This window comes from Phragmites australis, chromosome 15, assembly GCF_958298935.1.
Source record: "Phragmites australis chromosome 15, lpPhrAust1.1, whole genome shotgun sequence".
NCBI lineage: Eukaryota > Viridiplantae > Streptophyta > Magnoliopsida > Poales > Poaceae > Phragmites > Phragmites australis.
The window spans coordinates 3,820,321-3,843,263 of record NC_084935.1 but is presented as its reverse complement, the minus strand read 5'-3'; the positions used below and the strand labels follow the sequence as shown (position 1 = coordinate 3,843,263).

General features: G+C 42.0%; 2 protein-coding genes across 5 annotated transcripts; both read left to right on the top strand.

Moving 5' to 3' along the window:
- The first annotated feature begins 15 nt into the window (after nt 1-15).
- Nucleotides 16-4,578, top strand: LOC133892512 (protein FAR1-RELATED SEQUENCE 5-like). 2 transcript variants are annotated; one of them, XM_062333346.1, is made up of 5 exons: nt 16-197; nt 285-424; nt 628-730; nt 1,767-3,620; nt 3,703-4,578. In XM_062333346.1, exons 2-5 carry the CDS (start codon nt 297-299, stop codon nt 3,751-3,753), a joined length of 2,136 nt encoding a protein of 711 aa, XP_062189330.1. In that variant the 5' UTR covers nt 16-197; nt 285-296; the 3' UTR covers nt 3,754-4,578. The 2 variants fall into 2 exon arrangements, with proteins under 2 accessions (XP_062189330.1, XP_062189331.1); XM_062333347.1 differs by lacking the exons at nt 16-197; nt 285-424 and having other exon boundaries at nt 678-730; nt 1,767-1,838; nt 1,982-3,620.
- Nucleotides 4,579-13,557: 8,979 nt separating this feature from the next.
- On the top strand, nt 13,558-22,360 carry LOC133892602 (uncharacterized). Of its 3 annotated transcripts, none has more exons than XR_009904391.1 (11): nt 13,558-14,109; nt 14,197-14,376; nt 14,470-14,572; nt 14,666-14,696; nt 15,419-15,461; nt 16,210-16,362; nt 17,011-18,997; nt 19,299-20,625; nt 21,558-21,641; nt 21,768-21,882; nt 22,231-22,360. XR_009904391.1 is itself a non-coding variant. In XM_062333473.1 (10 exons), the coding sequence occupies exons 1-10, from the start codon at nt 14,051-14,053 to the stop codon at nt 21,830-21,832; spliced, it is 4,032 nt and encodes a 1,343-aa protein (XP_062189457.1). In that variant the 5' UTR covers nt 13,558-14,050; the 3' UTR covers nt 21,833-22,112. The 3 variants fall into 3 exon arrangements, 1 of the variants encoding a protein (XP_062189457.1); XR_009904390.1 differs by lacking the exon at nt 22,231-22,360 and adding an exon at nt 22,047-22,112; XM_062333473.1 differs by lacking the exon at nt 22,231-22,360 and having other exon boundaries at nt 21,768-22,112.
- The last annotated feature ends 583 nt before the right edge of the window (nt 22,361-22,943 follow it).

Sequence of the window (22,943 nt, the reverse complement as noted above, 5' to 3'; positions counted from 1 at the left end):
TGCCGAGCGATGGACGCAGCCGCACAAGGGCCACCTACCCCGCTGCCGCACCGGATCCTGCCGACCCCGGCCCTCCTACTCCCCTGCGCCCGCTCATCTCCCCGCGCTGCAAACCCTAACTCCAATCCGGAACAGGCGAAAAAATTCCGAAAAATCGCTGGGAATTTCGCTCAGAATTACTCTCCGTTCTTCCGCTTGTGCGAATCCAACTCGATTTTTCCCATTTCTGCGATTATTTTTTATTTTTTATTGGGAAATTGCTGATGCGGGTGTGGCTTTGTCAGGGTGGTGATGCCATGATGCACATGCTGGTTGCCCCCGATGGGGGCGTAGGGGAGCTGCAGCCGTACACCGCGACGCCGGCGGAGCAGGAGCTGGAGCTCCACCGCGACATCGCCGACCACGGCCTCGAGGGTCACGTGCGGTACGTGCTGCGTGTCCAAGAGCTGCTGCTTGTTGCTGTGCTTGTGGCAAATCACTCATCTTTAGTCGACGTTGGTTCGTTGTGCGTGGGATAGTGCGCTTGCTCCACTTCGGAATTTATTTTTTTGCGTGTCCTATTTCAGAAATGGTTTTGATTAAAGCACGGTGTTTGAATCTGCCATTCCATTACTGTGATTTTATCAGGTGCCTGAGGTGTGGGATATCTGGCAATGCGACGCCCCATATGCGGCGTGGCCCTGATGGCCCAAGAACTCTTTGCAATGCGTGTGGCATTGCTTACAGAAAGGTAAAACCATGCTCTTATGTTTGGAGGCAGTCATCTCATAGTTGTTTTTGATATTTCTTATGTTGCTTGCTTCATGGGAGTTGCTTTGCAGTTTGAGTGTTGTGGAGTTCTCTTTATCAACACCTTGGAGATGTTAAAGCTAGGCATATCGTTAACTTTTATGATTCACAATTACTATATTTCCAACAGTATTGTTGGTGCCATAAGTTGGATTAGGTTTCATGCACCGTATGGACTATTTTCTCCCTTGTCTGTTGGAGGTTATGTGTTGTAATGTTTTTTACGATCACAGGTTGCAAACTACAAGTAACCATGTACTTCTAACACAGAATTTCATGGCCTGCATTATGTATGCTGGTGTTGTACAATTTTGAACTCTTTTCCAAAAGGAGTTATTGATCCATCTTTGACAATTATGAAATAATTGTTTTAACTACATTTGTCAAATAATCTGAGTGTTCCCCTCCTTGATCTGCATAGGGCATTGTATGGAGTTACACTTCCTAGTTGCTAGAGAATAATCCCCCTTTCCTCCTTGAGAACAGAGGAAAAACATTTTTTGATTTAGCATGTTAGGATTGAAGACCATATGATGCATGGTACTAATAACAGAAATTAGATCATCTCCAACGGTTTCCTTTCAGGGTCCAGAATCCCTTCACGACGGGATTTTCGTTCTCTTCAGCGTTCCAACAGTTTCCCTTCACAGTTCCCGTCACGAAGGGATTCCCTGAGTCATTCCCTCCAAGACGGGATTCTCTCTCCTTTCCCTTCACGATTTTCCTTGAAGGGAAGCTGTTGGAGATGAGAGGAAATAAAGGGAATGAGAACGGGGAAGGGAACGAAATAAAGAGAATATGGTTGGAGATGGTCTTAAGAAATATCGCTTTCGGATTTCTTTTCTGTTTCCATTATGGCTTAAGATTGTTGTTGTACTGGCCATTTTCCTCTCATTTTGGCATATTGATAAAATCGGGTGCAACTAAATATGATTCATCGTGTCCTTTTAGTAAACTTTTTATGATTGGTTCTCCAGGGGAAAATGAGAAGAATGATAGAAGCTGAACCACCCATAGATGAGGCTGCGCTTGCGAAGCTGGTTCCAGAGGTAGGCATGGAATTTGAGAGTGAGGAAAAGGCATATGAATTCTACAATAAATACGCTGGGCATGTTGGCTTTAGTGTTCGGAAAAGTACATCACACAAATCTTCTGAAAATATTACTAAAGTAAGAACTTTTGTATGCTCAAGGGAAGGTTACAATAGGGATAAAAAATCATTGGAAGCAAAGAAGCCAAGGTTGGATACACGAATTGGTTGCCCAGCAAGGTTGATTATTAAAGTCACACGAGAGTGGAAATATAGTGTAACTGATTTCAAAGCAGACCACAACCATCAGCTAGCCCCTCCTTCGACGATGCATATGTTAAGGTCACAGAGGATACTGACAGAACTTCAGTCTGGAGAAGCAGAACTATCAGATGATTCTGTAGTGACACCAACAACAAAAGCAACTGGTGATCTTGTTGTGAGACAAGTTGGATTCCTCCGAAGTATCTCTCTCCTTCCAGCAGATTACAAGAATTATCTCCGCTCCAAGCGTATGAATACTATGCAACTTGGTGATGGTGGAGCGATATTGAAATATTTGCAGACAATGCAAATGGATAACCCCTCTTTCTTTTACACTATGCAGATTGATGAGGATGACAAGCTGACTAACTTCTTTTGGGCAGACCCAAAATCTAGAGATGACTTCAACTACTTTTGTGATGTGCTCTGCTTAGACACAACATACAAAATAAATGGATATGGCAGGCCACTTGCATTATTCCTTGGTGTGAATCATCATAAACAAACAATTATTTTTGGTGCAGCTATGCTTTATGATGAATCATATGAGTCATATAAGTGGCTTTTTGAGAGTTTTAAGATCGCTATGCATGGGAAACAGCCTGCTGTAGCTTTAGTAGATCAATCTATTCCTCTGAGTAGTGCAATGGCAGCAGCCTGGCCAAATACCACTCAACGAATTTGTGCTTGGCATGTATATCAGAATTCTCTTAAGCACCTCAATCATGTCTTCCAAGGTTCAAAGACATTCGCGAAGGATTTTAGCAAATGTGTCTTTGGTTATGAGGATGAGGATGAATTCTTGTTTGCATGGAGAAGTATGCAGGAAAAGTATGATCTTAGACATAACGAATGGCTGTCTAAAGTGTTTGATGAGAGGGAAAGATGGGCCTTGGCATATGATAGACATATATTTTGTGCTGACATCATAAGTGCACTTCAAGCAGAGAGTTTCAGTAGTGTTTTGAAGAAATTCTTGAGTCCTCAATTGGACCTGTTGTCCTTCTTCAAGCACTATGAAAGAGCAGTAGATGAACATCGCTATGCTGAGCTGCAAGCTGACTTCCAAGCTAGTCAGAGCTATCCAAGAATACCCCCAGCCAAGATGTTAAAGCAAACTGCTCATACATATACACCAGTGGTGTTTGAAATCTTTCGTAAAGAGTTTGAGCTATTCATGGACTCTGTGTTATTCAGTTGTGGTGAGGCTGGGACAACATCTGAGTACAAGGTTGCTCCATCTGAGAAGCCCAAGGAACACTTTGTTAGATTTGATTCAAGTGATCGCTCCTGTGTCTGCACTTGTAGGAAGTTTGAGTTTATGGGTATCCCATGTTGTCACATGTTGAAGGTGCTGGATTACAGAAATATCAAAGAGTTACCTCAAAAATATCTGCTAAAGCGATGGAGAAGGACTGCCAAATCTGCAAATGAAGACAACCAAGGCAATACAGCAAATGCTAACGGGTCATCATTGAATGCCCCTGTTCCTCCTGCAAATCACCATGGGCTTCAAAGATTCAGTGCAATGATTCAAGTAACTAAATGCCAGTACTCGTCCATACATAATTTATTGCCTTTATTTATTGTGGCTGATGACATCATTTTTATGAATGCAGGATGCTTCTGTTTCTAGTATGCATGAGAATTCATTTCATAGAAGCTCTTGATGAAGGCACTAGAACTCGATTCAGCAAATTTCTCACGTTTATGCTTAAGATGAGTTTTCATATGCCCAGTACCTCTTGTACACATCATTGACCATTGAAGCAGTGGATAGGCCGCCGTCAAGCGCCCCTGTATAAGTTGCCAACCTGTATATTATTCAGCCGTAGGAAATTCCAATTATTAAGGCACCAATCCTTAGTGTAGAGGTAGATTATAATTAAAAGAATCATGCTTGTATTGCGCTGGAAACAATTCAGAAAATTTTGTGTATACTGTCAACAGTCTCTCGTTATGTTATCCCGTTTATTGCAAGTAAAAATGCTATTCAGGCAGTTCAACAAACCTGTCATTCTAGCAACTCCACTCACTGTATGCTCAAGAAGATGCATCTGAAACTTGTGCAGACGACAGCCTGACCTGACCGTTCTGTGCAGAGCAAGTAGACCCCTCATGATACGAAATTCAGTACAGTTCAGTTAGATTCAGATCTGGGGTTTCACCTGCGGCTGAGCTGGACATCTCATGCATTGAAACGTTGGGGTCAAGCCACCAGACCAGCTTGGCATGGCTGGGGATCTTCAGCGAGGCCGACCAGTCGGAGGGTACCGGCCGAGCCGCATTTGTCGCTCCAGTGGACAGCGATGCTCTAGCCTGGTATGCTTGCTATCTTCGGTTCAGAGATGGTGCAGTTGGTCTCGTGGTTGCTATCTGTATATAAACACATTTGCATAATAATGCATGCGAATGTTATCATTTCTTGGATCATTATCCGAGTTCCATAATGTTACTAGCATGTGTCCTTGGTGCATTCAATCAAGGAACTCCGTGCTCTTGTCTTCTTCTCCTTTTGTTCGACAAGAATTCCGAGCTAAACAGCTATCCTTCAGTGAGACCAGCACCAATGAAGATTTCAGCATGTGATCCATGGTACAATAACTTTGTCAAATCGCCTACTGGTCTTGTGGCTAACGATCACGGTTCAAGTCATACAACCTACATGGTAGGAAGAGTTTGTTGCTGAATTTTTGGATTCGATGCGGCAATCTTTCGACGGCTAAGGCTGTGTTTGGTAGAGTTCTGGGACTAGTTTTTATAGTAAAATCAGTGAGAGCTCTGTTAAATAGTAATTTGTAATTTTTAACTCTCAGAATGATTATCTAAAATAAACTAAATATTGAGATCTGAAAAAAGCATGTTTCCTTTATTCATTTTTTTCACATAATCATTTCATCTATATAATTTACCATAAAGAATCAAAAGACCACTTTCTCTTTAAAAAAAAGTTAGATTAGAGAAAGGTCTACCAAACCTGCCTAAATCTCAAGCATATCTCGGGAAATCAATGGCGCTGCTAACCTGTGACATTTTGACGAACAAGTACCGTTACCACTGTTCCACTGGTGTGCCTGGTCCCCCAGGGCCGGTTCCGTTGCAGCACTCGCCGTACAGCAGCGACCGACCGGGACGCCACAACCGACTGACGCACGATGTTCCGGTGTGAGCCAGCGTCGCTGGGTGGCAGAAGCAGACGTTGGCCTGTCCTACGTCGTTGCTGCAGCGTGTCGGGCAGCAAGACGCAACGATCAGAAACAAAAATGCTGGGGGTGTGGTCCATGACATACTGATGCGGTGATGCCTCTCAGGAGAGCTCGGCTCGCTGGACGTCTTGCTTCCTGCCTAACTCTCCTCTCGCTCCCTCAGCTGGTGTGGAAGAAGACAATGACGAGTGCACGCCTCCTCGCTCGCTTGCTCGCTCGCTCGTTCCCTGTCCCAGCTACGTGTTGAATTCGACGTCCCCACACGAGCATTGGATAGGTCTTCTAAGTGCCAGTTTGGTTTTGGCCCAGTCTACCCGTCAAACCCCAAAAAATTAGTGAAGGGATCAGCCACCGGCATTTTCATCAGCGTGGGCGCCTGGGCGTAGGCGAGCCAACCGTTGGCTTCAATCTAAACGGCTGTGCTTCCGCGAGGTCAACGTAAAAAAATTGGCGTAGCGAGCCGGCTTCAAATCAAACAGCCCCTAAATGGCCTAGCCATGCTGCACCCGAGACGGGTCTACACCATACCACACCACACCACGGGCAAGCCCGGCTCGGCGTCGTTTGGCCGGGGGCCCGTGCGGCGCGCACGTTCGCTGGCCGTTTGTCAGCGGCGTTGCGTTGCGTTGCCCTGCGCGCACGCCACGCGCCGGACACGGCGCATGTGACGCCGACGCGCGGCCTCTCAGCTTTTTACCGCTGCTGGAGCGGGGCACGCGCACATGCTGTGGGCGCAGCGGCCTGCTGGTATCTGCAGCTTCCGCTCTCTGCTCGCTTTGCGGCGGCCAACGTGCCTCGGGAGCCTCCAGAGGTCCATGCTTTCTCGCTGCCGACTGGCATTGGTCTCACTAAGGTGGTGTTTGGTTCGAGCATACGTAACGCAAACCGATCACAGGGTTAATTGATTACGTTTCAACGTTGGCCGTAATCAAATCACGCATAATCAGATACCGCCCTGTACAATCCTGACACTGTTCCCACTCCTGTGTAAAGGGATTGTGATACACCGCGACGTCTCCAGTCCTCAGTGGTGGTGCTCTTTTAGATTCGCATGTATAACAAGAAGTGTTTGTGAGGTGTTTGTGTTTCAGAATCGGATATACTATTTGGTGTGGAATCTAGTTGAATTCGATATTTCGTTCACAATTTCTTATCCAAAGAGTAAATTCTGCGATTTTGATGAGTTCAATTTGATCCGAAGAGTGTTTTATTCAAAATCGTTGCTTGGAAATTTTGTTTTTACAGTAGTTTTGCCGTGTGATTTCCCTAAAAATTTCGGCCGTGTGTGGCTTGAGTTAGACGTATGTCATACTGGGTCCTGCATGTTTGAACCAAACAAATCTCGTTTTCGCTTGTTCCCTTACCATTTCCTCTGTTATTTGAACCGAACAAATCTCGTACTGGGTCCTTACCAAATCCAAGAGAATGTAATGGAGCACATGCTTTAGCTTCTTTGGCCTGTGTGTTCGTCGCAGGATGATCCTATGTGGAAAAGCCTCCCGTATTGTATCCAAGTTCTAGTTGCCAGCGATCGTTTGGCACATATGGTTTAATGGAACGCATTGTTCCTTAAAAAAACTCTAACTAGTTACTATCGAATTTTAGGAATAGGTAGGTAACATAGCAAGCCATGAAGTTGTTTACACTTTGCACATGTACCACGTGTAGAAACACTGGGAGATTCGGCATTGTACGATGTTCCAATCACAGGCTGAAACGTTTTCGTTGTTCCATCAGGGCCCAACCAAAAAAAAGCACGCACTCAATCATCTCAGCTCCACTACATATTCGCCACTACGGGATCGGAGCCGCTTTAATCGTACTGCCATTTCCGACCCCAATTATTTCGCACTATCAGTTCTAACCAAGCATAGCTTCAGTACGGCAAAATCAGAGCTCAAAAGCCGTTAAAATAAAATAGATCTGGTCGTTGATCGATCCTCATCACCGGCGATTGAAAGCAAGCGCAGTAATTGACCAAAAGACATGTTTGGTTTGCTGTCAAACGTTGTCACGTTACATCCTTAGTCGTGTATTAGTTTTTTATATATATGTTTAGTTTAATGCCATAATTATGGATTGTCATACTTTTTATGATGGCATCCCATTTAGCATAGACTCTATTTCTAGCTAAATCTTGTCACACTTGTGGTACCGAATTTATTCACAGCATTATTTATAGCACGTCGTAATTTGCCTAACTTTGGCATGGCAAACTTTTTCTGCCATCTACATAATGAAAAACGAAAGTTGAAGCATGATTAATACGATTTGCTGTTTCTGGTTCAGCGCGGCTCTGAGCTAATTTCTCAAGAAGAACACTGGTATAAGCATTTTCTTACAACTTGAGTACAAATCACATAGATAATACATCATATATGTATCACATAGTTTAGATGCATGGTTGTACTAAAGTTGTACACAAATGATTATACGTGAATCATTTCTCGAGAATAAAATAGTGTGGAAGGAAGCTTAAAGTCTAGCGCGCCATTAACTAGGATTTGGCGCCAAAGCAATCTCCCGGTGGGGCGTCTAATGCGTGATTATTTCGCGTCGACGTCTCGAGCTAAGCATGTTTATCGTTGCCGTAATCACCACATGCAAGGAAACATTTTCGTCGTTCCCCTTGTTCATGATGTCTCCGTTTCCGGGCGATTTACGACCGGTTACCAGGATTTTAGTCCTTCCTGATTTTCGCACGGACCTTCGAAACATAAATAGATCCCATATTTGTCACTGACTTGACAGGGGTGTTTTGGAATCAAATCCTTACCATATTTGTTTACAAATGAATTGAATCCCGTAAATTCGTGCATAGTCCCTGTCAAGTTTCAAAATGCATCGGTAACCGCTCGATATTCATAGTTACCGACTAATTCGCTGTGGTTTGCATTCAAAAATCGATCAGTTTTCGGTTAAATTCAAAATTCAAAAAATAAAATTTGACAAAATTCGACCGATTCCTATCAAATTCCACCGAATTAATGTTGAAACCCGTGAATATTGAAGAAATCGCCGGGGCTCGGTAGTCGGTCTTGAATCGATTTTTGAAACCTTGGTTCCTATAACACGTTTACCTCTGCTGTCATCTCTGACAGAGGAGTGGAAATGCAACCACATCTGAGTGAGAGTTAACAGATCCTCTGACGGGCGATAATCTAAAAGCTCGGCCTGACCGAGCAGACTACTCAATCAAATCTATCTCTTTTTTAAATAATAATAGTCAATCAATCAAATCTCAGGAGGGAAAAGGAGACCAGACAAATGGACGCATGATTTGTCCTCACCAAAGCATGCTTTGCAAGAGTACAAAGCAAGACACTTCCTAAATCAGAGCACCACCAACTTTCCAATTAAAAACTGTAAAAAGAAAAACACTTTGGTCACTCTCCATTCCTGTCCTAGCGTCGGCTAGTTAACCTTTCGAGTTAAAATCAAAATGAAATTACAGCTGCAAAAAATAGTGGCATGTGAAGTACAAGTGTCGAATTCAAAATACACAGAACCTGAGGCACCTAGTTGCAATATGCATGTATTTTTATAATGCACAAAAGTCAAATACCAGAGCTGTACAGTGGCAGCAGTATAATGCAGCAGGGTTATGAGACAGGAGTGGGTATTAAACCAGTCAAGAAGCTGCCAATCCGAAGCCCAGACTCTCTGACTTCGCAGGGACGGCGATCGTCTGACGTATCTGATCGTCTGACGTCACAGCGGAGTGCTGCTACAGTGTCCAGTGGGCAGATGAGATCTAATGCTACAGTATCCACACTTACGCTTTTACTATAAAGCCAGAAGATCCGGATCCGCTTGACAGGGGATGGGGGATGAATGCAAGCAGGCTGCATGCTGAACTGTACTAAAGAATGTCTTAGCCCCTTAATGTATCATGTTCAAAGCATATCGGTTTCTTGTCATGCTGACCTTCTACCGTGGGCTGTGGTGTTCTCAGCTCCAACAAGTGGTATTTATTTATTTAGTTGTTTGGAATCATCTGCTAATGGAAAACGCAATTTCATATGTCTTTGCACCTGCGACATGTCCCAATCGTTCATCTCTTACATATGATACTTATACATTCATTTATTATCGCACATATCCTATATTTTTTCGCATATCACTTAAATACAAATCTCAATATAAATAAACGGTACTGATAAATTATATGTCTATATGGTATACTGAAATTTTCATATTCATCTATCAATAATTTGTCGAGAGATGTGCCATCTCATTTTATACGATGGAAAGATGTCCTTTTTCCTTGAGAGGCTGAACCTTGCGAAGAACATTATGATCCCTTTTTTAAATCAAGGAAGAAAGGGTAAAAAATTAGTCTTCCACTAGGTTAAAAGATGGGATTAGTTAATCTATGTGTAAGAGTCCACATGTTCCAATACCTGGTAGTAGTTTGAATGATTTTCAGCACAGATGGACTTTAGGTGTCAAACTCCGATCATTCTTAGGTGTACAAATAATCTAATAATTATACTTTTCATGTAACTGATGAAATAAATTATGAATAATTGATGTGTCTAGCAAGTTAGAAGTAATTTCAATTTGCTATTCTCTTTTGTTCAATTTGGTTTTCTTATAAATCCGTACCACGAGTTCATAATTGCAGTTCAACAATGCTACCGACAAACAAGTACTCAGTTAATTCTTTGGAGAAAAAAATGGCTACTCAGCATCAACAATAGTAGAAGGCAGGTGATCGGCCCCAATCCGGGTGTTGACCAGCCTTAAGAAAAAAGCTAAAAAGGAGGTGAAACATTGCAATCTCATGAACACAATTGGCACCTAAACTAAGCATGCACAGCTCATACTGTTTTTGGAATTGCGGTGCAGTACTAGAGCTTCTGTGCGTCACATTGTTTACAAATCATTGTGGCGCCATAATATTTTGTAGACAAATCCATTTCCAAACCAATCTATTCAACACAAAACTGGTCTAGGACTTCTATTCCTAGTTTCCTACATCTTCATTAAACTGCAATTTCATGAATTATAAAGAAACCAATTGAATTGAATCTCATGTAAGGATTGAATGGAGTTGGAGAAAGATGCGATAATTACATCAAACAAACCAAAAAACAAAACTAAAGTAATGGATAAATCAAAGTTTGTTAGCAATCTTGAGCTAGAATCTATATAATGACCTCAGGCGAAAGGGGCATTCGTCGGGTGATCTTCTATGAGTTTAACGTGCCAACTACTCCCTCTGCTTCTTCATCAGCTAGTACTGCTCTTACCTGCCTCAATTTTTCTTTTTCCAGCCGGTTCATATAATTTCAACTTCAAACAGTATGAACCAAAAGCCATTTCAATTTTCCTTTGATAGAAAAAATTGCTAGTGAGCACGTACTTACGGAGGAAATTAAGGGTATGTTTATTTTTTATTATGATTTCAGGATTTTGATTTTAAAATCAAAATTGAAAATAAATAGGCCGATTCTACTACCTAGATTCCACAATCCGAATGCAGATTATGTCATAATCCATAATCAGAAAAAGTCTGCTTCTGGATTGTGAATTATAGATTGTGACATATATTTACTCATCATTGCCATTACAAACATAACATTTCACTTTTTTTTTTCTCCCTTCGCTCTCTCCCTCTTGATACCGATCCGAGTTTCCGCCGCTCGAGCTCCTGCTAACCCGAGTTGCATTTGGGCTCATCAAGGTGGGGAGGTGGCGGAAACGATCGAAGTCAGAGGAGCGTCGACTGCAGGGTGCCGGATTTTGGGGCGGCACCGATGAGGAGCATAGGCGAGCGACGACTGGCTCGATGGTAGTAGAATTGGGCATGACCGGTGTAGTCGAGGCAGCAACACTGCCCAAAGATGGTGGCGGGGTCACGACCAAGGTTGTCAGGATCCTAATACGAATAATAAAATCTTACAATCATACTATACTATGAAGTCGAAATGATACTGATCCCACCATTAAATTCACACTATCATGATCTTAGATGAGAATTCTATACGATCACACATAATCGCTAAGATACTACATATGATTCCGATCATATGATCCTAGATGAGAGTTATATAAGATCCCACATATTCGCTAAGATCTATGTATAATTAAGTTTTATTAGTTTAATCTGATATGTTTTATTAGTTTGTATTTTCAGAACCTATGTTTAACGATGTTTTATGCTTGTTAAATGTATTTTTAATATAAAAAATAAAATAAATTTTAAAAATATAAATCTCATAGGATCGTGATCCTACGATCCATTCCTGCTTGGCAAAAAAGATCCTACCCAGAATCCTAATCCTAAAAACCTTGGTCACAGTGTTGCGACAGTACGCAGTGAAGAGCCTTTCGGCGATGCGGCCACCTACATATTTGTTGTCCACCACAAGAAGAGGAGTGAGGAGAAAGTAGGGAGCGGAAGAGTGAAGAGTCCGAGCTGTGTCATGATACAGTGGTGCGACAATCTAGTAAGTGAAATCGGTAGGGGAGTTAGAGAGGAAAATGATGAGGTCGCTGGCATTGAAAGAGATGGTCGGAGCCACGTTAATCGGTGACGGCGGTGGTGCTGCGTGAAGAGTGAGTCTGTAGGGGAGGAGGAGAGAAGGGAAAATTATAATAATCCGGTACTATTTGTTTTAATTGTATAATCAAATTTTAACCATTCAAATTTTATATTGTGAGGATCGTAATTTAGAGTGTTAAAATCACAGTAAAAAACAAATAAGTTATAAGATGAAAGTGATGAATTAGTGCTGTTCCTAGGTACGGTACGAACAAGTCAGACAAAACACTGCTTGCAGTTCACAATTGTTTAAGTTGTTTTCACCGACAAGAAAGATTGGAAATTAGCATCGGAGTTGCGTCATGGTCTGGTATTCACTGTTGTTCTCATATTGTTATTGAGCCTCCGTACGCGATTCTCCTTTTGTTTTTTTGCCACCTTGGTCTGCTCGTTTTCTCTACAACAGTCGGTCAACAGCAAGACCTAGATTTTTGGGAATTAGTTCAGGCAAAATTAGAAAAAGAATACGGAGCAAGATATGAATAAACTGGAAGAACATTTACTTTAATTATTAAATATATTTGGAGGTGGCGAAAGGCGCAAGTCACTTAATAAATAGTTCAAATCTGTGCGAATAAGGTGCGCCACTGTTGAGCTTTTTTGGGCCCCAATCTGTTCCAGAACAATCGGTGTATGATGCTTCAACCTTCATGTTAGATAACCTGTTGTTTTAGGTGCAAGTGCAAAAAAGAAGGAAAAATAAATAAAATAAAATTAAGATGCTGAATTATTTTGCATAACTGCTCGTTTATTATAAAAAATTCCTCTAAATGTAGTCACTAGCATACCAAAAAGGAGAAACTTGAGAAATTACGAACTCATTGTCGAGGCTATATTTCCATTGGCCCAAGAAAAGACATCGAAGACATCAAATCAATGCAACAAGCCGTGCTATAAAAGACAGCTGTAATGGAATTACACAACAGTGTATGAGAAAAGCATAAATATAATATAAACATATCTTCAATAGATATTTTAAAACCTCGTTATCTACAATATTACTATAGCATCTTTAATATTATTACAATACTTTTATTTTTTTCATCTCCGATAATTACATATTTTCTATATTTTATTACTATCTCTCTTTCTCATATCCACATTTATCCTTTGTTGCGAATATTTATTTCCTCCCGCAAAGTTGTAGGCTTCTCTCTGTAATGCTTCACTGTAGCAGTTAATACGGCATCCACTAGAGCATTTTCCGCGCGACGTCAAACGACATCCTCACTAGCTCCTTCACTGTAGCGGTGGATACGACTTATGCTGAAATCGGTCTAACTAACAAGTCTTTTAGTTCATTTGCTACACCAGACACTTGATTATGGATGCCTTATCCTCGATAGAGATGTAATTTTTTTTTTCAGTTGCCACTCTAAAACTTGGTTATATCACATTTCTTCAATTGTTAAACACAAAGTTACACAATTATCGCCCAGGTAAAATAGTAACATCGATTTAACCATGGTTAAATAACCAGGTACCAACAAATGATTCATTCTTCTCAAACATTATAATAGGAAATGACCCTTCTCAAGCAGAAATCCCTCCTCTAAATTTCAAAAACCAAGCCTATATCTGTTCTTAGGGGGGCAAAACGGTAAATCCCAACACCACATGCCTCTCAAAGCCGTTGTTATTCTCAAACGTTAGGAGCACAAAAGCCAAATGCAGAAGAAAATAAAAGAAACCCAAAAGTAGCTAGTAGCTACCTTTCAACTACATTCTTTTGGCCGCAATTACACTCACAAAAAAGAATCAGCTCTCATAATCACACCTGGGCTTAGCTAAAGCTCCAAAATTAAGCCACTAATCTCTCCCAAATACCCCCAAAACTTCTTTTTAGCTTCTCCATTTCTTTCTTAGGAGGCCACCAGTGAGTAGTAGTAAGTCAGTCCACCACCACCACCAACAAACACGCAGGACGAAGCTCTCTCTAGTCCTCTCTTTTTCCACTCCGCTCCGCTCTCCCCCCGTCGCACGCACGCTCATCGGATTCGGCCGCGCGCCGGTGAGATCCAGGCCGCCGCAGCACGGTCCGGCAGGCGCCGCCGCCGCCGCAAGCCACGATCTTGTCGCCGCGGGAGCTGCATTGGCGCCCCTCGCGGCCGTTCCGGCGTTTCTTGAGGGGTTGCAGCAGGGGGAGGAGCTCGTGTCTGGGATCCGCCAGATCCGAGCTCGCCGGCGGCGGCGGCAGTGGTGGGGGCCGCCATGGAGGCCGACGCGCCGCTCGACTTCGCGCTCTTCCAGCTCTCCCCCCGGCGCCAGCGGTGAGGAAGCGCGGGGGCTATGAAGGAAAATTTCACCCTTTTGATTGGCTCGTGCGCTAAATGCGGCGCCTTTGGGTCCCTGCGCAGGTGCGAGCTGGTGGTGTCCAGCAATGGGCGGACGGAGAAGATCGCGTCGGGGTCGGTGAAGCCGTTTGTGGCGCACCTGCGGGCTGCGGAGGAGCAGGCCGCGGCGCAGCCGCCGCCGCCGGCCATTCGGCTGCAGCTAGAGCGGCACGCCGCGTGGTTCAGCAAGGGCACCCTCGAGAGGTCCGGCGGTTCTCGGGTTGGCGTTGGCGGTGCGGAAAAGTTTGGAATTTGATGATTTGTTTGGTTGGATTTTGAACCTGCTCGTCCCTGCAGTTTTGTGCGGTTCGTGAGCACGCCGGAGGTGCTGGAGATGGCGAACACCTTTGATTTGGAGATGTCGCAGTTGGAAGGGGCCAGGAAGATTTACGCGCAGGGGGTAAGTGCCAAGCAGTTGTTCAGTTGTTGGAGTATGTTTAGGCCGTTTGTTACATGATGTAGCAGATTCCTAAAAGCTTTATACCTTGTTCAGGGTGCTGGAGATGCTACCTCGGGTGGAGCTGGTATGTAGTATGATGGTGTTTAATGTTTGTGATTGCCCTATTGTTATGGACTGGGGTTTGGATTGTGTTAGATTAGTATATTATGTTCATGCCTCATGAGGTTTATCCACACTCTTTTATTGTGGCAAATCCAGTCCATGTTAACTTGGGTGACTCGATGGTTAATTAATGGTAAAATTAGAAGGAAAAAAAGGGAGATACTACCTCCATTCTCAAATAGGTGTCGTCCTAGAATACGTGCAGTCAAACTTTAGAAATTTTGATCACTAATACAGACAAAACTATTAGTATTTGGTACATAAAAATAGTAGTAGTGAATTTGCCATGGAAAATACTTTGACATTATCTAATTTCTATCAACTTTTATCAAGAGGTAGTTGCCAAAAGTAATAATTAAACGTGCTTGTTGAAGACCGTGTCGATGTTCTAAACGACAAGTAAAAGAGAACGGAGGTAGTATTTGATTGAATTCATATGGGATTACTACCTGGATGATTGATCTCCATTTAATTAAGAGCTCTTGATTAATGAGAGAATGCATTCAATGGCATGAACGTTGGAAGCAATCCATATCTAATTTATGAAAGAAATAAATACAGTAATTAATCGCTGCTAGTGTTTGTGGGGTTCTTGAGAATTCTTTTAATGTGGCATCGTTATGATCCTGCACATATGCTGCTTCAGAATGCAATTTTGTAATCTTTGGCCGTTCTTTTTGTCAGCTGAAAATGTTACAGCCTCAGCAGCAGCTGCAGATATTACAAAGTAAGCTCCTTCCTCATGTCTGTTATTATTCATTTACTTCTCATTTTCAGATAAACTTGATTTATGTGAATTGAACATGACCCACCCAATTTATTTGTTTGTTGAATAAATCTATGAGACACATTATGTGCAGTTCTTCCCAAGCCTTTTACCTATTTACGGTTTGTGCACTCTTTTGGTTTTAGCATTCCCCCGTGTTAACTGCTATTAGATTTTTTTTACTTCTCCAGTTGTAGCTTGTAGGTGCCTTCCCATGATATATGTAACGTGGAAGTAGGTTTAGTGGACACTGGAGTGCCATGTACTGTGTTCTGGAGGTGGGTTAGTCCAACAACGGGGGTTTTAAGTGAGCAGTACTAGCATATAATGCCTCTTATCCTGAACATGGTACCTGCGGGTTTACCCTTTTACGTGAAGTGAGGATAAATGTGTACACCGTTCTATGTGTGTGTAAACCTGTATCGCATGGAGGCTGGGCTTTGAACTAGTTTTGGGCCATGGGGTGTTACATGTATAGCAAGAAACTCACTTTAATTTCATCAAGAAGTTAGCCATGCTTTAATTTTTGTCTCTAGGCTGTATTTGTTGCCAAGTAATTTATGAATTTTGTTCATTTGATGCAAGCTGATTAATATAAATATCTGAGTTATTCACAATCAATGTGTGCATAATTCTTGGAGCGATAACCTCAGTCGAAATATCATAGTTGTTTGTAATTTACTAATTTATGAATTTAATTCTTGTGCAGGAAAGAACTTCTTAAGGCGATTGATGTGCGTCTAAGTGCTCTAAAACAAGATCTGGCCACAGCTTGTTCTCGGGCATCCTCTGCAGGGTTCAATCATAGTAGTGTCTCAGAGCTGCTTCTTTTTGCAAACCATTTTGGTGCCAATCGGCTGAGGTAATGCTCAAAACTAGTTAATTTCATAATTCTTGTAGAGTAATGGCTATTATTTAAGATTGTTGCTGATCATTAATGAGATTAACAATCAGATAGGAAGCAAACTCTGTAAGTTGTGATCAACTGAACATCAGTCGTCCAGTCACCGCACTATATGTTGGTTCCAACAAAAGTTGATGGAATGTGGTAGTAGTTGCAGATTTAGCACAAGTTATATCCCATAACATGCAGTAGATATTGTGTACAGAATACACATTTTCTAGGTGATGTGTAGTGGGCAATTCTCATTTAGAACATGGACAGCTGCATGCTGCATAGAGAAAGAATATATTCTTTGGATTCCTTTTTTTTATGAAATACCATTGCATTGCGCAGAAGATTGTACTTGATTCATTTTGAAACAGTATGATATAATTAAGAAAGTAGCATGCTATATGGGGGAAGATGTAAACATATAAACTTTAGAATCGGCATGTGAGAAAGTGGGGAAGTTTGCATCGAAAGAGGTTTCTTTTTGTTGGGAAGATGGTTGTGATGGCAGCACTGTAGTTATTCTTCCCATTTTTTCCCCTTCATTTTGTTCTTTTATTGCTTTTCCTGTCGAATGATGTTTAGACATGTGTAACAACTTAAACTTGTTATATCCAGTGAAGCATGCACCAAATTCGTGTCACTTTGCCAGCGGCGCCCCGACATCAGTCCTCAAAATGCACCGCCAGCAGTTTCATCAAACTGGAAGGGCTTTGACGATGGGAATGTCCGTGGTTCCTCCAGTTCAGACATGTCTATAGATGAGCCACAAGTTGATCTTGGTGGATCCAATGACAAATGTACAGTTGGTGGAAGTGAGTCTCAGACCCACAGACTAAGCAACATCCAAGGTTTATTACATGTTGCATCTGAACCCGTCACAGAACAGCAACATAAGCCAACAATCCAACAAGCAGTAGATAAACAAGAAACGGAAACAGATGTGTCTTCTGCACCTGCTGTAGGAGGTGGTTCAAGGCGGTTGAGTGTGAAGGACAGAATAAACATGTTTGAGAGCCAGAAAAAGGAGCAGACTCCAACTTCCGGTAACAGCAACTCAGCAGGTACTAGTAGGGTGGTTCCGGGGAAAGGTGAGCACCGCAGGGTTCCTTCTGGTGCATCCATGGATAAGTTGGTAAGGAGGTGGAGCAGTGTTAGTGACATGAGTATTGATCTAAGCAACAATGACAGTTGCAGCTTAAATGACAAAAGGGAGAATGGGGCTTCTGTTGGGACCCCAACATCTAGTGATTTGGAGGGTAATTCAAAATTAAGAGCCGACAAGGACTCTAGTGGGCTAAACGATTTAGTCACATCACAAGCTTGGTCATGTCAAAAGGATGACATATCAATGGATTCAACCACCACAAATACTTGCTCGCCGTCAACTTTGAACGATACTCCTGCTCCTCATAAACAGACTAAATCTCGTGCAGAAGATAACATGGTTATAAACTCCTGCTTTGAGAGTGAGTCATCCTTTGGAAAAGAACAGGGAGTTATTCGAGGACAATGTGACACAAAGATGTCAGATCATGCTGCTCCAAATGTTTCCACTCGAAACCGACTAAAGACTTCTTCAAAACTAGCTGAGGATGCCACGCTGAAAGATAAGGATATTTTAACCAGCCCCTCGCCAGAGGAGCATGTTCACGTGATAGATAAGGGAATCACAGCTGTTGCTCATGAAGTTCTAGTTTCAAGCAAACAGATTGGACAAAATGATACTAGAGGTCCTCATCTCCATACAAAAGATATTCACACTGAAGCAGATATGATTGGAAGGAAGAACCAGCCCTCTCAAACATTTGAAAAGATATCTGGTGGTGTTAATCCTAGATCAAAAGCCCCATCCAATTCCCGTATTAATTTTAGACGTTCATCTGGTAGGGAGGAAATTGACTCTACAGAAACTTCAGGCCATGATGTTAGCTTGCAGCGGAATCGCCTGCCACGAAAAGCAGAGGATGTAGGGAGAAAGGTTATGATTGGCTCTGATTCAGATTGTTCTGGTCGTCAGGGAACAAGTTTGAGCAGGCAATCATCCAATGCTGACCAGGAATTGAATTTGCAGGCTAAGGTGACGAGGCCAGCAAAAGGGAATCAAGATCGACATGATCAACTGCAAATGAAGGCCAATGAGTTGGAGAAATTATATGCTGCACATAAGCTAACTTCTTCTCGGAGAGGCAAGTCTACAGACGTCCAGGTTGATAACACACCTATGGTAAGTGAAGTAAATCCTGCACTGGTTCTTCCAGAGAAAATTTATACGAAGCAGATTGTGAAAGAGAGTATAACAGCCAGTGATTTTGATGGCAATGAGCTTCTGAAGATGGTGAACAATCAAGGGTATAACAATAGTATACCACAAAAACTTGGCATTCTCAGTTTAGAAGAGTCTAGAGGGAAGTTCTACGAGCAATATATGCAAAAGAGGGATGCAAAACTAAAGGAAGACTGGAAACTGCAGAGAGAGGAGAAGGAGGCAATGCTAAAGGCAATGCATGAGAGCCTAGAACGAAGCAAGGCTGAGATGCTAGCCAAATTCTCTCGGTCTCAGGAGATTCCTCCTTTGCAATCAGCTAGAAAAAATAAGGATCAGGTATTAAATTATATTTGAAATTGTTGTTTGACGCAAAATTGTAGTTTTCTTTGTTGCAGTTAAAAAGGGACCTCGATTTTTTTGTTTTGTTACTAGAATATTGAACATACACCCTGAGTGCATTACACTGGGATTTCCACTTTACTGGAAACATTGTTTTCTAGGTTCTGCCATACTAAAAATTGATGTCTTAAAATGCATGTCTTGGAATCCTATAACTACATGCAATGTTGTGAAGTGCTGAAATCATGCACAATGTGTATTTTACTTGCTTGCAATTAATTTTCTTTGCCTTCTCCAGGGAGTAGACTCATTCTTGGTAGAAGAGGAACTGAATAGTGACTACCTATCTGGTGACGGTTCTTCCAGAAGTGCTGATTCCAGGAAGCATTTTTCAAATAATGTTGCTTCCACTCAAAAGAGATCCATTGCTCCCGTCCATAAGCGTTCATCAAGGACTGTAAGCTCTGGTTATGCAAACCGCAGGAATCCACCAGAAAATCCTCTTGTACAATCTGTCCCCAATTTCTCTGACTTAAGAAAGGAAAATACGAGGCCTGCACCTGGACTCAGCAGAGCAAGTGCTAGGGTTCAGCAAAAAAGTTTTGCCCGTAGTAAGAGCATTATTGAAGAGTCGAAGAGTATCTTGAAAGAAGATCAATCAAAGAGGTCACAATCTATGAGGAAGAGCCCAATTCCTGATGAATTAAAGGACATTTCATCAGTGAATGAGGACATTTACAATTGGGCTCCCTCAAGAATTTCCAAAAATCAACCAGAGGGAGCTTTTGGTTATAATACCCGCAGAACAGGTCCACCAAAGACTTTTCTTAGGAAAGGCAATGGAACTCGCCCCGCTGTCGGTATAGCTGGATTTCGGGCAGTCATGATGGCTAATGCCTTCCAGAATGGTGACAGTGGCGATTTTGAAGATCAGCAAGATGATTCACCTGATGATGCCAAAGAAGAGGAAGAATATGAAAGCATTGAAGAGAATCTTAGGGAAAGTGATTTTCCTGCTGATTCTGACAGTGAGAACCCAAGAGTGAGTCATGAATTCGGAAATTCAGATGACCCAGGATCAGAAAATGGCGATGTCAATTTCCCAAGTGAAGCACCCGCACTTGGTGATACCAAGTTCACTGCTTTTGCAGGAAATATGCATGATTCAACTGGTGATCTTCCAGCACCCTGGAGCTCGTGTCTTCCACAACTATTCCCTTATGCGAATGATAACTCTGATGGTGATGCTTTCGCCGATTCACCGTCCGGAAGTCCATCACCATGGAATTCCCATTCACTCGATGAAATAACAGATGCTGATGTTTCCCGGATGCGGAAAAAGTGGGGCAGCGCACAGATGCCTTTTGTTGGTGCCAATGCATCTCAACAGCCACGCAAAGACGTTTCCAAAGGGTTGAAGAAACTGTGGAAATTTGGTAGGAAGAATAGAGGTGGTGATGGTTTAATAAATGATTGGGTGTCTGCTTCCACTGCCTCAGAATGTGATGATGACATGGAAGATGGCCGGGATCTGGTAGTAGGATCTGATGATTTCAGAAAGTCTCGAATAGGTTATCTTGCCTCATATGATGGTTTTGTTGAGAACGAGTTTTTTGCTGAACAAGGTATTTTGTTTTCTAATTTTTCCACAAAAGATCTTTCCTGTTATCGATTGACTTTAGATTATTCGGTATGCTTCTCAAAATACTATACCCACAATATATGAGCACCGGTGAGGGGGGGGGGGGGGTGGCGTTGCTTCCTTTCTATTAGGGAGAACTACTTGTGGATTGATTCCAACCATTTATCCACAAGTCAACAACCAATTTGTTGGATTTCAGTTCTCCATCTGCCCAAACAAAAAAGCAAGTGTCGAATACTCTCTTCTAAATGTTACTCTCATCCTTGCTGAGTTACACCAAAGATAATCTGTTATTCTTAGTTCATGTTATGTACATTAACCCTGGGAGCAATGGTTCTACCATTTGACCTGAATATCTTGTTCGTACTGCAATTTATTGGGTGTGGTCAATTGTAAATTCCTCTGTTTATGAACTTGTTTGCATTAAATCATGCACATGTTCGTCGCACTCCCTACTCCCTAGTCTATGTTAGTGGACACATTTCGAATGTGTGAGTTTTCTGATTTTTTTTTATAAAAGACCTGTAATGTGTCCTATGGAATTCTTGTGCAATGCCTACATCTGAAAGAATCCTATAACACGTCTTGACAATATGGCTTGAGGATCCACCAGGCAAAGGCACGTGAGGTTTGAAATGGAACCTTTGAAAACTTTGGACCCTAACAATCAGGCACAAAGGTCAAAAGCTGTAATCCCCCAAACAGTAGTAACTTCCCTAGATCATGATGCTCATGCAGTTGTGAAAAGGTTTGCTGGGTATGGGAAGGATACACTCACATACACAAGTTTGCTCCTGAACTTCTGAATCTTAAGATATATGTATATACCTTTGATTACTGTTCAATTTTAGCTCTTGCTACACGTTTTCTTTACACACCTAAGCGCACAAGCTTGATTAAGATTTTAATTTGCAGAGCAATCTCTACGCAGCTCCATTCCAAACCCCCCTGCAAATTTCAGACTGAGGGAGGATCAACTCACTGGAAGTTCCCTTAAAGGTATGTAACTTGTAGACATGTATATGCTTATATTAAGTTGCTCATTTAACACACAGAACATGATGATGTTGGCTATTGTTCTGAGAATTGTAATCTTCTCTAAAATATCATATCCCCAAAATGCAGCGCCACGTTCTTTCTTCTCCCTCTCAACATTCCGAAGCAAGGGAGGTGATGCCAGGCTAAGGTGATCCTCAAAAGGCACTAGAGTTGGAGTGTATAAAATATCTTCTGAAACTAGGTACGGGTATCAATTTTTCATGGATGGTACACAGACGCTGCTAGCTTGTGATATATAAATATATATTATGTATCTATGGTAATTCTTATAAGCTGCCAGTTGAGTGTTTCCATTGTTGTTGTTTGATTATTCTTTTTCTTAATATTCTTTTACCTCCTGTGTAGAATTGGACTTCAAGATCTTTTGCAATCTTTTATTTCAATTGGCCCAGAAATACTGTATTTTTTTCATTGTTCTTGTGATGTATTTGTATCTCCCTCACCATTTGTTTCATCATTCACATATATCACAAATTCAAGATATATGGTAATTTTGCCAATTAGAGCATGGAAATTTTACTTCTGCTAGGCACACGCAAGTCAAGTTTGTTCTCAACCTTCGTCGAGCTTGTTCTCAACCATCGTCTTATTTACTTACACAGTGACTAGTGATAGACCATATAATATCTTCGATGTACATATGATTCTATGATTTCTGGAGCATTTCATGCAATTAGAGCTCATGATTTCTGGAGCATTTCATGCAATTAGAGCTCAAGCTCATGTACTTGGTTATATTGATGACCTGTAACAAATAATATGTCCTGCTCCTTGATCCCTTATTCACTGTAACTTCATTTGAAATGATTGTGCGTGAACTCATCTCGTAGTTCTTGGATCTGAATACACGAAAAATGAGTCTCTGCAAGCATGCTATGGCTGTTTAGTTTCGTGAACTTATAGATAAACAGAATGCTGAATGCCTTCAGAGTTCTGATGGCTCGACAAATTGCTTCTGCTGGATGTTTTGTTCTCCCATCGAATCATATTTCGTCCAAATGTTCATTTAGTTGTACGTGATGGGACTGTGTCTAAAATTCATTGGAAAACATGACCATGCAAAGAAAATATAGCCTCTGCAAAATGTGCATGAGTTAGTATTACATGCTGTAGCAGCAGTGGCTAGTGTGAATAGCCTTGTTCCTTTCTGATCCATGTAGGGCCTAGTGTGAGCCCCAACCCAGTGCATGTAGGGCAAGGGCTTGTCATAGACTTTGTAGATAGATCATGCTGCACCTTGCC